Below are 16,388 nucleotides of genomic sequence, written 5' to 3'. Positions count from 1 at the left end.
CAGTTACCCTGATACCAAAACCGCACAAAGACTCAACCAAGAAAGATAATTACAGACCAGTCTCACTCATGAACATGGATGCAAAAATTCTCAATAAAATTCTGGCAAACCAAATCCAAGAACACATAGAAAAAAAAAACCAAAACCAAAACCAAAAAACAACCAACCCCCCCCCCCCCCCCAAAGCATCCATTATGATCAAGTAGGCTTCATCCCAGAGATGCAGGGTTGGTTCAACATATGAAAATCAATCAATGTAATCCACCATATAAATAAACTGAAAGAAAAAAAAAACATATAATCATTTCACTGGATACAGAAAAAGCATTTGACAAAATTCAACATCCCTTCATGATAAAGGTCTTGGAGAGATTAGGGATACAAGGATCATATCTAAATATAATAAAAGCAATATATAGCAAGCCGACAGCTAACATCAAATTAAATGGAGAGGAACTCAAAGCGATTCCACTAAAATCAGGAACAAGACAAGGCTGTCCGCTCTCTCCATATCTCTTCAACATAGTTCTTGGAAGTTTTAGCAATAGCAATAAGACAACATAAGGAGATCAAGGGAATTCAAATCGGAAAGGAAGAAGTTAAGTTTTCATTATTTGCAGATGATATGATAGTGTATATAAGTGACCCCCAAAGGAGTTCTACCAGAGAACTCCTACAGCTGATAAATACCTTCAGTGAAGTAGCAGGATTCAAGATTAACTCAAAAAAATCAGTAGCCCTCCTATACACAAAGGATAAAGAAGCTGAGAGGGAAATCAGAGAAGCACCACCTTTCACAATAGCCACAAATCACATAAAATATCTTGGGGTAACTCTAACCAAGGAAGTGAAAGATCTATTTGACAAGAACTTTAAGGCTTTGAGGAAAGAAATTGAAGAAGATACCAGACATTGGAAAGATCTCCCATGCTCTTGGATAGGAAGGATTTTCATAGTAAAAATGTCAATCTATAGATTCAATGCAATCCCCATCAAAATCCCAACACAATTCTTCACAGACCTTGAAAGAACGATACTCAACCTCATACGGAAAAACAAGAAACCCAGGATAGCCGAAACAATCCTGTATAATAAAGAAACTGCTGGAGGCATTACTATTCCTGACTTCAAGCTCTATTACAGAGCTACAGTAATGAAAACAGCTTGGTATTGGCATAAAAACAGAGACGCTGACCAATGGAATCGAATTGAAGACCCAGATATTAATTCACATACCTATGAACACCTGATTTTTGACAAAGAAGCAAAAAAGATACAATGGAAAAAAGAAAGCATCGTCAACAAATGGTGCTGGCACAACTGAATGTCAACCTGTAGAAGAATGAAAATAGATCCATATCTGTCGCCATGCACAAAACTCAAGTCCAAATGGGTCAAAGACCTCAATATAAATCCGACCACACTGAGCCTGATAGAGGAAAAAGTGGGAAGTAACCTTCAATGCATGGGCACAGGAGACCACTTCCTAAATATAACCCCAGTTGCACAGACAATAAGAGCATCAATAAATAAATTGAACCTCCTAAAACTGAGAAGCTTCTGTAAAGCAAAGGACACAGTCAATAAGACAAAAAGGCAGCATACTGAATGGGAAAAAAATCTTCACCAACCCCACATCAGACAAAGGACTAATCTCCAAAATATAGAAAGAACTCAAGAAATTAGACATTAAAATTCTAAATAACCCAATTAAAACGTGGTATACTGAACTAAACAGAATTCTCATCAGAAGAATTTCAAATGGCCAAAGATACTTAAGGAAGCGTTCTTTGTCCTTAGCTATCAGGGAAATGCAAATCAAAACAACCTTGAGATACCATCTTAACACCTGTCAGAATAGCTAAAATAAAAAACACTAATGATAACTTATGCTGGAGAGGTTGTGGAGCAAGGGGAACACTCATCCATTGCTGGTGGGAATGCAAACTTGTGCAACCACTTTGGAAATCAGTGTGGCGGTTTCTCAGAAAACTGGGAATCAACCTAACTCAGGATCCAGCAATTCCACTCTTGGGAATACATCCAAAAGATGCTCAATCATACTACAAGAGCATTTGTTCAACTATGTTCAAAGCAGCATTATTTGTAATAGCCAGAACCTGGAAACAACCTAGATGCCCCTCAATGGAAGAATGGATAAAGAAAGTGTGGCACATCTACACATTAGAATACTACTCAGCAGTAAAAAATAATGACATCTTGAATTTTGCATGCAAATGGCTGGAATTAGAAAACATCATTCTGAGTGAGGTAACCCAGACCCAAAAAAATGGATATGGTATGTACTCACTCATAAGTGGATACTAGCCATAAATACAGGGAAACAAGCCTATAGCTCAGGATTCTAAGTAATAAGAATAACTCAAAGAAAAACATATATAGACCCACCTGGAAATTAGAATCAGACAAAAATTTGGGAGCAGGGGGGCAGGGAGTGGGGGAGGAGAAGTGGGATGGAGGAGAACTTGAGGGAATGGGATGGTCGAGATAGAGGAAGGATAGATATGAAAGCAAGGAAAGAGATATTTTGATTGAGGGAGCCATTATGGAGTTAGCAAGAAACTTGGCTCTAGAAAAATGTCCAAGAACCCACAGGGATGAACCCAGCTGAGACCCTAAGCAATAGAGGAGGTGTCTGAACTGACCTTACCCTGTAGTCAGACTGATGATTATCTTAAATATCACTATAGAACCTTCATTCAACAACAGATGGGAACAGAGGCAACGACCCACATCGGAGCACTGGATTGAAATCCCAAGATCCAGTAGAACAGTGGAGGGAGAGAGAGTATGAGCAAGGAATTCAAGACCATGAAGGGGTCATCCACTGAGATAGTTTGCTTGAGCTAATCATAGCTCACCACTACTGGACTGGGAACGAACCAGCATGGGAACAACCAAGCCCTTCTGAAGAGGGTTGACAGCTGGGGCAGACTGAGGAGCCACTGATAGTGACACGGGGATGTGTCTCTACTTGCATATACTGGCTTCATAGGATCCTATTCTCTTTGCATATAAACCTTGCTCAACCTAGACGTAGTAGGGAGGGCCTTGGATTTTCCACAGGGCGGGGTACATGGCACTCCCTTAAGGTTGGAGGGGTTGGGGGAAGGTCTGTGGAGGGAGAGGGAGGGGACTGGAAGGAGGGGAGGGAGGGGGAATTTGGACTGTTTTTTTTTTTTTTAAGTAATAAAAAAAGGGGAACAAAAAAAAAGGGAAACCAGAGCAATGACCAACTTACCGATTTCAGCCTGCAACATCTCAGGGATCTTCACTCTGAGAGGCTATAAAACAAAAGAGTGGGGGCAGAAGTCATGAGGTTGCAAGCACCAAGCAAACGGATAGTATGTAGGTACACGGGATCTGGTAATGCTATTTTATCTCTTGTCTATACCAACCCTTTCCCTCTTTCTCATCTACAATTTTGGACTTGAATTCTAGGCTAGGACTTTGGGAAATGGCACACGAGTTTACAAGACAAGTTGGTACTACATTCTGAGGGTGACCCAGTGGTGTTTTTACTCTGAAGCATGGAATGTAGAATGGACCACTGTCAAATTAGCTGCTGGACTCTCTTTTGCCTCTGAGTGGCTCCAAAAGGACAACCTTTGTTACTCGATGCATTGCTGTTCCTCTCCTTTGCTACCAGTGGAAACTGGGTATGTGTCACCTAGTCCTGCACTTAGCATGATACCCTGGCATGTGCCCTTAAATCTCTCGCCACATGGCTGGATATTGAAGTGGTTCTGTAAGTGATGGCCGAGTACCTGGCAGCTCTAACCTTCTTACTCAAGACCCACCAAAGGCAGTAAATGCAAAACACTGAGGAAAACCAAATTTCCCCAACCTTATTAGTCCCAGTAGCCAACTGTGAGAAGATATAATCATTTCGAAATTAGTTTAGTTGATCAGATTATAAAGTCAAGATAAGGACTGTCATCTGCAAAGCAGATGCTCCAGGCAGAATCCTGACACTTCCCTGAGAACCCAGTTCAGATGCAGGGGCTCATTCCTCCCTCTTAGGGAATGACAGCAAGGCCTGCTGAATCTCAGAAACTTACACTTTCCTTGCCTCACTGATCCAGATCACCTGATGATCTTGCGCCTGTCTCTTCACCCAGGTAAGGAAAGGCAGACAAGATTTGGAGAGCTGTTAGAAATCTTTCTTGGCAGTTCTCAACCTTCCTAACGTGGAGACCCTTCAGTATAGTTCCTCATGCTGTGGTGACCCCCCAACCATAAAATTATTTTTTTTGCTACTTCATAACTGTAATTTTGCTACTGTTATGAATCCTAATGTAAATCTCTGTGTTTTCTGGTGAACCACTGCTCTATCTCTAACTACTGTGCAGAAAGGTGGTATATATTCCACATGTAGAACTAAAGAGACATACAAAGGAGATAAATCCTTTAAATTAAAAAATAGTTTATGTGTTTAGTTTATGTGTTTGGGTGTTTTGTCTGTGTGTATGTCTATGTAGCACGTGAGTGGCTAGTGTCTGTTGGGGAGTTACAGATGTTTGTGAGCTACCATGTTCCTGCTGGGAATCAAACCTTGGACCCCTGGAAGAGCAACATGTGCTCTTAGTCACTGAATCATCTCCAGCCTTAGGAAAGGTAGATCTTTGAGAGGAAGGAATCCAGGAATCCTAATCTCTTAGAGAGAAAAGGTCTTAAAAATCCATCTCTAGCTTTCTGGTGGTGATTGGGGTAAAAGCGCCAGTCAAGGAAAACCAACCAATCCCTGAGCACTTTGACTCTAAACCCAGAGCCAGCGAAAGAAACACACCCAGGATCTGAAACCTGAGCCAGGGAAAGAAACACTTTATTACTGAACCCAAAACCAAAGAAACACACCCTGACTCGGAAACCAGTGTCAAAGAAACACACTTAGTCTCTAGGATCAGAGTCAGAGAAAGACACATGCCCTGACCATAGAATCAGAGCTAAAGGACCAGGACCAGTGAAAGAAACGCAGTTAGGCCCCGAAATCAGAGCCATCTCTGTCCATGATCAACTAAACCAACTAATCCCTAAGCAGAAAAATTCTCTGGGAAAATTCCACCCCTAAGAAGCCCTTTATAAGACTGTTCAGTTGCTGGCTGTCCTTTCCCACCCCAGCAGAGGCAGCTGCTCTCCTGGAAATCTCTTTCTCAAGAATCTTGGGTGAAGATCTTCATTCGTCTGCACAGAACAGAAGAACTTTGCTGGGATGTCCCTTAGGGGACTGAGCAGAAAAACCTTGCAGAGACATTCCTTTAGGAGGGCTGAGCAAGGCTCAGCAGAACAGAAGAACCTTGCTGAGATGTTCACTTAGAGGGCTGAGCAGAAAAAGAAACTTTTCACGAGGAAGCGGTTGCTGCATTTATGCAAAGGCTCCCTTTTAGCAGAGAGTAGTAGAAGAAGTAACATCTTGGGTCACAGAAATGGATAGCTCTGCTAGGATGTTCCCTTAGGAACGTAGCAACTCTCTAGGAGAAGAGCAGGATTGATATATCCTGTGGGTAAACCATCCCCCACTGCACCCCAGCTTCAGGTAGCCCAACTTCCCGGTAAATCAGGACACCTTTCCCTCCAAGGGCTGAGCTGTGCTATTGCGGCTCTAGCTTCCAGAGTTGTCCTATTGCAGCTCTAGATATAGCCTGGCTTCCCAATAAGCCAGGATCAGCTCCAGAGCTGTGACACTCACTTGCTTACAGTGATGACCTCCCTATGAGAACATGCCTCTGACAAAAGGGTTCCCTCATCCCTCTCCAGAAGAGGAGAGGAGGAATATAAGAAAAAGCATCTGGTGTAGAGCCCTGATTTCTACTTTATGGACATGAACTGCCCAGGATGCTATGCACAAACAGCAGTCTTATGTGTTGGCTACCTCACAGTCCTGTCAGCCACAGGAGGAAAAGCAAAGCTGACAGGAAGATGCTCCTCTCCAAGAGGAAGCAGCACTGAAAGCACCTGGTTCAAGATGAGTTAGAACTACCCCAAGAAACACATTTTTGTTAAAAACAAAAAACAACTTGTCTTTATTTGGCTTGAATATTTTGTTTGGGTTTCCTTTGCTTGTGATGCGGAATATGGAAGTGTATTCTAAGCCATGACATTCTTACCGCACTTTTCTCTAGGAAAATATTCCAGATGTCTTTCCCCAAACTTCGGGAATCTTTGGGATTTGTCTGTTGATAAACTTCTGAACACAAATAAAAAAGCTAGAACAACAGAGAAACTGGGTTAGAGCCGTGGATCTTCACCAGGAGTGACTTTACCTGGAGGATGTCTGATAATGTCTGAATTTACTAGGGAGTGGTTCCTACTGTCATCTAGGGGTAAAGTCCAGTAAATGGCTAAATATCCCCAAATTAAGATCTCCTCCCACAACAAAGAATTTTCCGGTCTAAAATGTCAACAATGATGAGGCTGAAAAAAGGCAAGCATTTCAGTTTCCTTCCCTCAGCATATTTCACGTTGATCACTCCTCTATTCTGTCTCCTTCTACACTGGACATTTCTAGTGGTGTCTTCACTTGTTTATGTACTGTTCTTTTTTTTTTTTTTTAAGATTTATTTATTATGTATACAACATGCCAGAAGAGGGCACCAGATCTCATTCTAGATGGCTGTGAGCCACCATGTGGTTGCTGGGAATTGAACTCAGGACCTCTGGAAGAGCAGTCAGTGCTCTTAACCTCTGAGCCATCTCTCCAGCCCTATGTACTGTTCTTGAAGGGCTTTTACTTTGTTCCTCTTGGTGATGTGCTCCATCTTTTTCAGGAATGCTTCTGAGATATCAGCATTTGGGACTAAATAAACAGGTATTCAATGAATTCCCTTTGAGCAAATCAATGTTCATTCTGGACTCTAATTGTGGTATTTCCAGAAAGAAAAAGACAGCAACTCATTCCTTGCGCAAGACTTACTTTAAAGTACACAATACCAGCCTTCCTCTACCATCAACCCTTGTTTCTATGCAGTAGGAGGGTGATGGCTCTGGGTACCACCTTGTGGCACTGTGAACTTTATCCATCTTCTCGAATGTCTCTTCCTCCCACCCCCCCAAGACAGGATCTCATTGTGTAGCCCTGGCCTGGAACTCAATCTGTAGATGAGGCTGGCCTTAAACTCAGAGAACACCTGCCTTTCTTTACCAAGTGTTGAGAATAAAGGTAGGCACCACCAGCCCTGCTGGTATTTCTTCATGCCATCATCTTAGATGGAAGATTCATTATTGCTTTATCCCTGCTAAATTTTTTATAGCAACATTATAAATCTGCAAGGGTGATTTCTCTCAACTGCTCAGTCAATTTGTATTCACTTTCATTTAAAGAACTCTGAAGACTTCCTAAATTAACAGAGAATGACACTGTTCCTGGCGTAGGTCTTCTTGGTAGTCCTCAGGCTACAGGTGTGGTCAGCTGCATGACACAATAGGTTTCATCTTCTTTTTAGTTTTGTCTGTCCTGGACATGCCTGACTTTGCCTATGGATCTGACATAAAAGCTAGATACATAAAGAGATAAGGCACAGTGGTCAGAGATTCTCCCTACTGAGCAGAAGCAGGCACTACAAGAATGACAATTGTGACTTACCAGTGGACCAGGGTCTGCCTGAGAGAAGATGTAACGTAGGAAAACTGCCAAGTGGGCTGGATGTGATTTTAGTTTTTCAAGATCTTGGAAGATGATGTCGCTCTGAAAGGCAGAAAAATTGAGAACGGCTGACAGGAGACAGACAGCAAACATTATTCTCATGCTTTCTTCTTTCTGGGCTCTGTTAGCTGAGCCTCCTTCCCCATAGGTTCATTTGAGAATTGGTACTAATCAAACTGCTTCCAGTCAAGGGCAATATGGGTAAAGCAAGGGAGGAAGACAAAAGGAGTAAACCAGAAAACCGTTACCTCATTGTTGTAATAACCTGGGTCATAATCTTCCTCTGGGCCAATAATCAGAGGCTTTGGGCTTTGATCTACACCCTGAAGGAGAGATGAGAAATTAAAGAAGACATGGATTCAACTTCCTCGGTGGCGTTTGTTTAGGAGCCTAACTCTAAAATGGCCATTCAGGTCTAAGTGGTCTAATCCCACAGTTCAGCACAGATGTATCCATTTCCACTTGCAGAAAGCCAACTGCTTCTGGGTGGGGCACAGCAGAAATAGAGCAGTCTGGTCACATGACACAAGAAAATGGGAGATTAGAAAAATGTTCTTTCTGTTTGCAAAGGATGAGGAATGAGTGTCCTTTAACAAAGAACTGACTGCCCCAATGGACTACTGGGTTGGAGACTTGTGTATTCCTAAACAGACCAAATCACTACTGTTCTCCCTAAACACATTCTCCAAATCTAATACAGCAACTACCACAGTGCTGCTGACTAGGGTGGCCAAGCAAGTATGTGGATTAGTAACTGCTAGAGACACAGAGCGGATCTGCCTTTGTCTCCCTTAGTGAGGGAGGATGGAGCCGATCTCCTCAGACACTGACATGCATATTTCCCTCCCCTATTCCCTGTTAAAACTCAAACTCTTTAGACCCTGGCTTTTGTTTTTCTTTTCTCTTTCCATGAATTTTAATAAAATACTAATCCTAACTGATATACCAGTAATGACTCCAAGAGACTTCACACCACATAAATTTTTCAAATGCTTTATAGGTCAGATTTTTCTAAAGGTTCCCTGAGCTACCAATATTTTATTTTTATATTTTATTTTATTTTATTTGAGACAGGGTCTCACTATGTAGATCTGGCTGCCCTGGAACTCACTATGTAGACCAGACTGGCCTCAAACTCACAAGATCCTCTTGCCTCTGCCACCCAAATGCTAGGAAAATTATCAACAATTTTCTAGTGACTACATTTCCTGCCGTTTTTAGTGATTCTCCAAGAGAGACTTGTTTCTGAAACTACTAATTTTACTCATGCACTTTCTCAAGAAGCTTTCCCTAATACTTTCTTCTGTGTTTTGGACAGTCACCTACCTCTACCCCAGAATGACTGAAAAACCCTGAAAGCATTGAATAAATTGGAAGACAGAGGCCCTGAGAGCCTTTCACACATTCAAAGGCACAGAGTTAGGCTGGCAAGCTGTATTTGTTCTTTTCAGACATACCCCAAGACCCTCCAATATCTTGTAACACCCAGTCTTTGAGGCCCATGTTTTCTAGATGCCCTAAGAATCTCTGGCAAAAGCATAAAAAAGACTCGATTTTAGCTTGTTTGGGGAGAATTATTTTAGAAATAAATCTATTTTTAAAAAGTTTTAGCCAGGCGGTGGTGATGCACATCTTTAATCTTAGATCTCTTTGAGTTTGAGGCCAGCATGGTCTACAGATTGAGTTCCTGGACAGGCTCCAAAGCTACACAGAAAAGCCCTGTCTGTTTTTGTAAACAAGCATATATTGATTCTGAGCGTATTCCACTGCTCCATGATTTCCCCTTTCTAGTGTTTTCCTCCTGTTGGTCTCCTTTGTCTCTAGGGACAGTCATATTATGGACACAAAACATGATTTTATCTATCTATAGAAAGCCAAAAGTTAGCAGGCAAGCAAAAACGTATGCTATTTGTCTCTCTTAATTTGACTTTATTCTTATGATTAGCTCCAGTTGCATCTATTTTTATGCAAATGACAAGATTTTGTTGTTCATTATGGTTGAAAAACTCCACTGTGTATACACATCACATTTTCTTTATTCCTGTTGCTGAACACCATAACTCAGCTACTGTGATCTGTGTTGCTATAAATATGGACATGCAAATGTTTGTAATCCAGAGTGGTACAGATTGTCATTGGTTATAAAGAAATTTTCTCTAAGATCTTATGACTCAGGAAGTAAACAACTCAGAAGCTTTAGGAAATCCCTGGGACTGATCAAATGCACGAGGCCACTCCTTCCCCAAGCATACCAAAGCAATAAGGACTGCTGAGAAATACCTTCAGACCAACTGAGCTATCTGGAAGAGACATTCTCCAATTTGTCAAGTTGACTCTAAGTTATACTCTAGGTTCATGATTTGTCACTCATCCTAGGGTGGGCTTTTGATGATGCTTTTGACCTTTGAATATTTCTGTTCTTGTAACTAATACTTCACCCATACTCCAATAAGTAATACCAATAAAAACTCAAGTTTACCAACTTGTACTTTAGTGGTATCCATACCTACCTACCTACCTACCTTCCTTCCTTATTTATTTTTGTTTTGTTCGAGACAGGGGTTCCCTGTAGCTTTGGAGCCTGTCTTGGAACTAGCTCTTGTACACCAGGCTGGCCTTGAACTCACAGAGATTCATCTGCCTCTGCCTCCCCAGGGCTGGGGATTAAAGGTATGTGCCACCACCACCACCCAGCTGGTATCCAGACTTTAGTCTGTCATCTGTTCCCTAACTGGGGTGAGTAGATTTCTGTTCAGGCTGCCTCAGAAATAGGGTCACTCAATGGTCACATAGAAGACCTATTTTTAGTTTTTAAGAAATTTTCATACTGACTTCTATAGTAGCTAGGACTAGTTTATACAACCACCAGCATATATAAGGTTCCCTTTAATCTACATCTTCACCAACCTCTGTTATGTATTTTCTTTTTTTTTCCCATTTTTTTTTATTGAGAAAAGGAAAAAAAAAACAAAACAAGTTTCCACCTCCTCCCAGCCTCCCATTTCCCTCCCCCTCCTCCCACCCTTCCCCCCCCCCACTCCTCTCCCCCTCCCTCTCCAGTCCAAAGAGCAGTCAGGGTTCCTTGCCCTGTGGTAAGTCCTAGGTCCTCCCCTCTCCGTCCATTCCTAGGAAGGTGAACATCCAAACTGGCTAGGCTCCCACAAAGCCAGCACATTACGTAGGTTCAAAACCCCGTGCCATTGTCCTTGGCTTCTCATCAGCCCTCATTGTTCGCCATGCTCAGAGAGTCCAGTTTTATCCCATGCTTTTTCAGTCACAGTCCAGCTGGCCTTGGTGAGCTCCCAATAGATCAGCTCCACTGTCTCAGTGGGTGGGTGCACCCCTCATGGTCCCGACTTCTTTGCTCATGTTCTCCCTCCTTCTGCTCCTCATTGGGACCTTGGGCGCTCAGTACAGTGCTCCAGTGTGGGTCTCTGTCTCTATCTCCATCCATCACCAGATGAAGGGAATTGGTTTCTAGCCATAAACAAGGGTCACGGAGTCTATAATTGGTGATCCCAAAGAAGCTAAGTAAGAAGGTGAACCAAAGGAAAAACATATAGTTGTCCTCTTGGCTATGGGAAGTAGACAAAATTGCCAGGGAGAAAATTGAGATCTTGGGGGTGGGGTGGGATGAGGGTAAGGGGAGATGGGGAGAGAAAAGGGAGAAGGGGAGAATGGGAGGAACTTGGGGAAAAAGGAGGATTGGGATAAAGGAAGGTTCGATAGGGGAGCACGGAAGCACAATTCTTAGTTAAGAATTAGAGTTGGCAAGAGACTTGAACCTAGAGTGGCTCCCAGATGCCCAAGCCGAGGTCCCCAGTTAGTTCCTTGGGCAGCTGAAGATAGGGAACCTGAAATGACCCTATCCTATAGCAATACTGACGAATATCTTGCATATCATCATAGAACCTTCATCTGGTGATGGATGGAGATAGAGACAGAGACCCACACTGGAGCACTGGACTGAGTGCCCAAGGTCCCGATGTTATGTATTTTCTTAATGATTGCCATTCTGTATGGATCTCAATATAGAAATATACATTTCCCTAGTGGTTAATAAGGTTGAGTATCTTTTCATGTTTATTGACCATTTTTAGTCCATATATATAATTTTATTTTATTTTTTTGAGACAGGGTTTCTTTTTGTAGCTTTGGAGCCTGTTCTGGAACTTGCTCTGTAGATCAGATTGGCCTGGAACTCACAGAGATTCACCTGCCTCTGTCTCCAGAGAGTTGAGATTAAAGGTGTGTGCTGTAGTTCATATTTTGAGAACCATTTCTTCACTTCATTAGCCCACTTATTGACTAGGTTTTTGATTTCTTGCTATTTTTTAAAGTTTCTCTCTCTCTTTCTTTTTTTTTTAAAGTTTTTGTATACTCTAGGCATTTTTCAATTAGATTTTATTTTATTTTTACTTATGTGTTTGTGTAACTCTAGTTCTAAGGGATTTGATGCCTTTTTTCTAGCCTCTGAGTATGTATGTGGTAAAGACATATACCCAGGCAAAACACTCATACACATAAATAAATAAACAAAATCTTGAAAAATCCTCCCATTATACAACTAATCCCCCTCGCCCCCCCCCCCCCCCCCATTGAGACAGGCTCTTTCTGTCCTAGGTGTGAAAGGAGAAAGACTGAGGTCGTTCCCATCGTTCTCACCTGGTCACTGGATGGGAGCACTGGTGCATCCAAGCTCTGTCGTCTATGGTGCTGGGCCACTCTGGCCAGGATTACAGGAGAAGTCTGAGGGCTGTCTAGTCCAGGATCTGACAGTACTGAGTTCCGATTCATCAATGACTAGAGGAAGAGAATTCTATGATAAGGAATCTCATTCAGACAACTCTATAATGATAACCACTGACACTCACAGCGTTCTTGATTGTACACTATTCTATCTAACAGCTCTCTGAGAACCATGAGACTTATTGACTTATTGAGAGCCAAAGAGCTTGTGTATCTATTCAATCAGGAAGTCTCAGTCATAGTTCACAAACTTCATTGCCATATCACCTCTCATGTACACAAACTATAGGTTACCTACATCCCACCACTTTCTGGTTACTTTCCAAGATTATCTATTCTTTTACAGATATCCATCACCCTCTCACCAATAGTCAGTTACCAGCAGTGAGAAAAGGAAATTCCAAATGTTACTTATATTACACTTTTAGTATATTTTTAACATTTATTTCCATGTTTAATGAGTCTGGCTAAATAGATATTTTACTATTGTTATCATTCTTCTACTCATTCTATTCTTTCTTATCTTTATATTCATAATGTTATATGCCAACTGAGAGCAACTAGAAGAGAGATAACCTTTGAGATAAGAAAATCTGAAAATTTATGATTAAAGTAGGAAAAGATGTGCAGCAAAGAAAGTGAGTATCACACCTGACTAGGTGGGGTTCATTAACTTGCTCTCAAAGATGAGCCACAGTGATAACACTGCTACCTTTATATTATACCACAGCAGAGCCACAGTGATAACACTGCCACCTTTATATTATACCACAGCAGAGCCACAGTGATAACACTGCTACCTCCATACCACAGCAGAGCCACAGTGATAACACTGCTACCTTTATATTATACCACAGCAGAGCAAGTCAGCTGATGTGATAACCCAGCATGAGGATGCATGTCAAAGCCACTCGGAACCAGAGCACAGGGACTATGTCCCTAGAGCTAGAATTGTGGAGGAGGTGCCCAGGGGTGGGAAATTGAATGCATACATTTTAAATGTACCTGCTGGCACTCACCTCACTGACAGAGGGAAAGCGTTCTGTCCCAGAGTCCAAGCCACTGTCTGCCTCCTGGGAATCCAGAGAGAGGCGGCCTGAGAAGAAACCAGTTTTAGAAAAGATCTCAGGCCTTGAGTGAAGAATAGCCTTTCTTTTGGACACTGGGCAGAAAGTGGAAGCTGCCATCTTCCCTTCTTTTGCCAGCTGTCTTTCAATTCTTTCATATTGTGACCTCCAGGTTCTCCTGATTTACTGGGCTTTTCCTCTGCCCATATCTGCATCTGGGCACAGAACATGCCACCACCTAAAATAAGACTCTAGTTCTTACTGCTACTCTTAGTCTGCAGCTCATTCCTAACTCTCTTTTGGTCGCCACCCCTCTTCACAAAAATTTGTTAAGCTTCTAAGTGCCACATGTTGTCAAGCAAGCTGTCTGGACCTGTCACCCCAGTAGCTCCTATTTCTTACTTAGCCATCGTTTACTTCTATACATCCAACTGTCCTGCGTATTAATATCACCTTTTCTTTATTATTTTGGAATCTGTTCCATTGGGAGAGACCAACATAGAAGAAAGCTCATATAGACCCAGAGGACGATGGGGATTTACCTTCAGATGTTCTCTGGCTGGTGACACTATAGAGTGGAAATATGTCCTAAAAGAGAGAAGACCAGACAGTGGTAAATTTCTTTGAGCCTCTCCCACTCCTGTTTCCTTTTACCAGTCAGAGCCATGTTTGCTTTTATAGCAAGTGGCTACTTTTGTTTTACTGCCTAGGAAATGCATAGCTTGAAGAGATGGGAAATGCCCAGCTTCATATGTGCAGTCTGAGAAGGTGGTGACCCCTAATGGTGGAAAAGTAGTTTAATTATTATTGTAAAAATTAACAAAAATCTCCCTTCACTCTTCACCCTGGAAGAGTGAAGCATTTATTGCCTTATTCAGGTTGGATACAGGAAAAGATTTTATAACCATTAAGGAATAAAAAAAATCCCAAACCTGCAATGAGGAAAGATGTTAAACATATATGTTGGGGCTGGAGAGATGGCTCAGTGGTTGAGAGCACTGACTGCTGTTCCAGAGGACCTAGGTTCAATTCCTAGCAACCACGTGACAGCTCACAGCTGTCTGTAACTTCAGTTCTATGAATCAGACACCCATGGCAAAACACCAGAGCATATAAAATAAAAATAAATAAATAAATAAAGCGCATTAAAAACATCTGTATCTATGGGAGTACTGGTACTGGCACGAAGCTCTGTGCCCCAGCCACTGCAGAGCTGTGCACAAAGCACTTTCCTTAACTGCATTCAATCTTTCAGCAACTCCAGGCAGAACAGATTATTCCCATGTCATAAATAAGGAGACAGAAAGAAGCTCAGATGTTTACTAATCTTTCTAAAGTACATTCTAAATGAAGAAAACCAGGGCTAGCGCCCAAATGTCACAATTCTCAGCTCAGAGTCTCAAAATTCATGTCACACAGACATCAACAATGGCAGCAGGCACACACACATTTATACATGGTGCTAGTGGTATGCCTTAGTTCTGGCAATACCTTACCAGGTACATTCTGTTGTATCCTTCTATGAATAAGAAATGAAGAGAGAGGCTCTTAGTGGTTAAGTTACTTGGCCATGAGTCTGAAAGTTGAGGGGAACTATACCTGGTAATCAAAACTAGATGGTCTATGTCCATAATCTAAGTCATCTACTGTATGATATGAAAGTCCCTTTAGAAAAGTAGATTTTTAAAGTTTAGTTTCCTATGTTTTTACCAACTTCTGGACAGAACAGTTTAAAAAGAAAGACAAATGCCTTAAACAAATTAAAAATATTTTAAAAAGACTTATTTTTATTTTATGTGTATGAGTATTTTGCATGCATGTATGTATGTGTACCAATTGTGTGTAGTACCCATGAAGGCCAGAGGAGGGATTGGGTCCCCTGGAAGAACAGTTAGTGCTTTTAACTGCTGATCCATCTCTCCAGCTCCACCTTAAACCATTTCTATGGGTTTGGGAAACTACTTACTATTCTTGGGTACCATAATTTCCCAAGGTTAGTTCTTACTTACCCAAGGAACTGAGGCCTGAAGGATATAAGCAAGACAGTAGTGGTAAAGTCCCTGATGAGAAGAAAAGATAAACAACCTCCTCCTGTGTGGCATTTCTTTTCAACTGACTGGGATCCTTAACTGAGGCTGACTTGGAAAGCACTTGTGTTCCCTTGAGGAGGTCCTTAAAGAAAAAGCTACTGGATGACCGCTGAGTAATGCCAGAGTAGGAATACACATTCTTGAGGAAGCTATTCAGAAGGGAAGAGTAATTAGCAGATTAAAGCAGACTAATTTATTTCTATTTCTTCTTTTCAGTAGGACATAAAACAGGCTTTTCTCTCTCTGATATCACCAGTAGGTACTGCAATAGTGCACCTTCTTTGGTGCTACTCTTGCCATGCTCAAGAGGCTTTCGGCCCTGCTTTCCTCCTTCTACACTAGTCCCTCTGCATGGTGCTGGTCCTGGAGCAACGCCTACTTCCACTCACTCACTCACTCACTCACCACTAAGCCACCAGTCTCCTGCTGGATCTTCAGCTGTAACTGAGTGACTCGCCGCCGGGCACCTTCGATTTGCTCTTCTAGCAGGCTGTCAGGGTTCCGACTATACACCTCACAGATACGCTAGGGAGGGGCAAGGAGAAAGAGAAGAGGAGAAGGAGAAGGAGGGAAAAGGTAGAGGACTGGTTAGTAGAGGATAGATGATTTACAGCAGTAAGAATAGGTAGCTATCACAAAACAAAGAAGAGAAGATTTCTGTCTGCTAGTAGATGCCTGCTATTTCAGCATCATTTAGGATCAGAAAAAAGAGGTGATTGATGAGAAACAGAATATATGAAAGAAAGGAAAAAGAAATCAAACCAAAAAACCAAAAGGTCTTCCTATTTCTAAGGGTTGGATGAGGTCCCACATTGTACA

General features: G+C 41.9%; 1 protein-coding gene across 15 annotated transcripts in view; it reads right to left on the bottom strand.

Moving 5' to 3' along the window:
• Nucleotides 1-16,388, bottom strand: part of Arhgef11 (Rho guanine nucleotide exchange factor 11) — a 141,339-nt gene that overhangs the window by 33,625 nt on the left and 91,326 nt on the right. For 11 of the 15 annotated variants that reach the window (XM_041655300.1, XM_041655308.1, XM_041655296.1 and 8 more), the window contains 8 exons: nt 15,975-16,094; nt 14,022-14,067; nt 13,432-13,508; nt 12,329-12,466; nt 7,912-7,986; nt 7,604-7,705; nt 6,129-6,227; nt 3,263-3,305 (listed from right to left, as the gene is read on the bottom strand). In XM_041655300.1, the coding sequence (XP_041511234.1) occupies nt 3,263-3,305; nt 6,129-6,227; nt 7,604-7,705; nt 7,912-7,986; nt 12,329-12,466; nt 13,432-13,508; nt 14,022-14,067; nt 15,975-16,094 (700 nt within the window). The remainder of the gene's footprint in view (nt 1-3,262; nt 3,306-6,128; nt 6,228-7,603; nt 7,706-7,911; nt 7,987-12,328; nt 12,467-13,431; nt 13,509-14,021; nt 14,068-15,974; nt 16,095-16,388) is intronic. The other 4 variants (XM_041655304.1, XM_041655305.1, XM_041655306.1 and 1 more) reach the window with 1 other exon arrangement.

The sequence above is a fragment of the Microtus oregoni genome, unplaced genomic scaffold (assembly GCF_018167655.1).
Source record: "Microtus oregoni isolate MIOR12 unplaced genomic scaffold, Mior012 000007F_ref0000211, whole genome shotgun sequence".
Lineage (NCBI taxonomy): Eukaryota > Metazoa > Chordata > Mammalia > Rodentia > Cricetidae > Microtus > Microtus oregoni.
The sequence above is the reverse complement of the archived record's forward strand: the minus strand, read 5'-3'. Positions and strand labels throughout refer to the sequence as shown.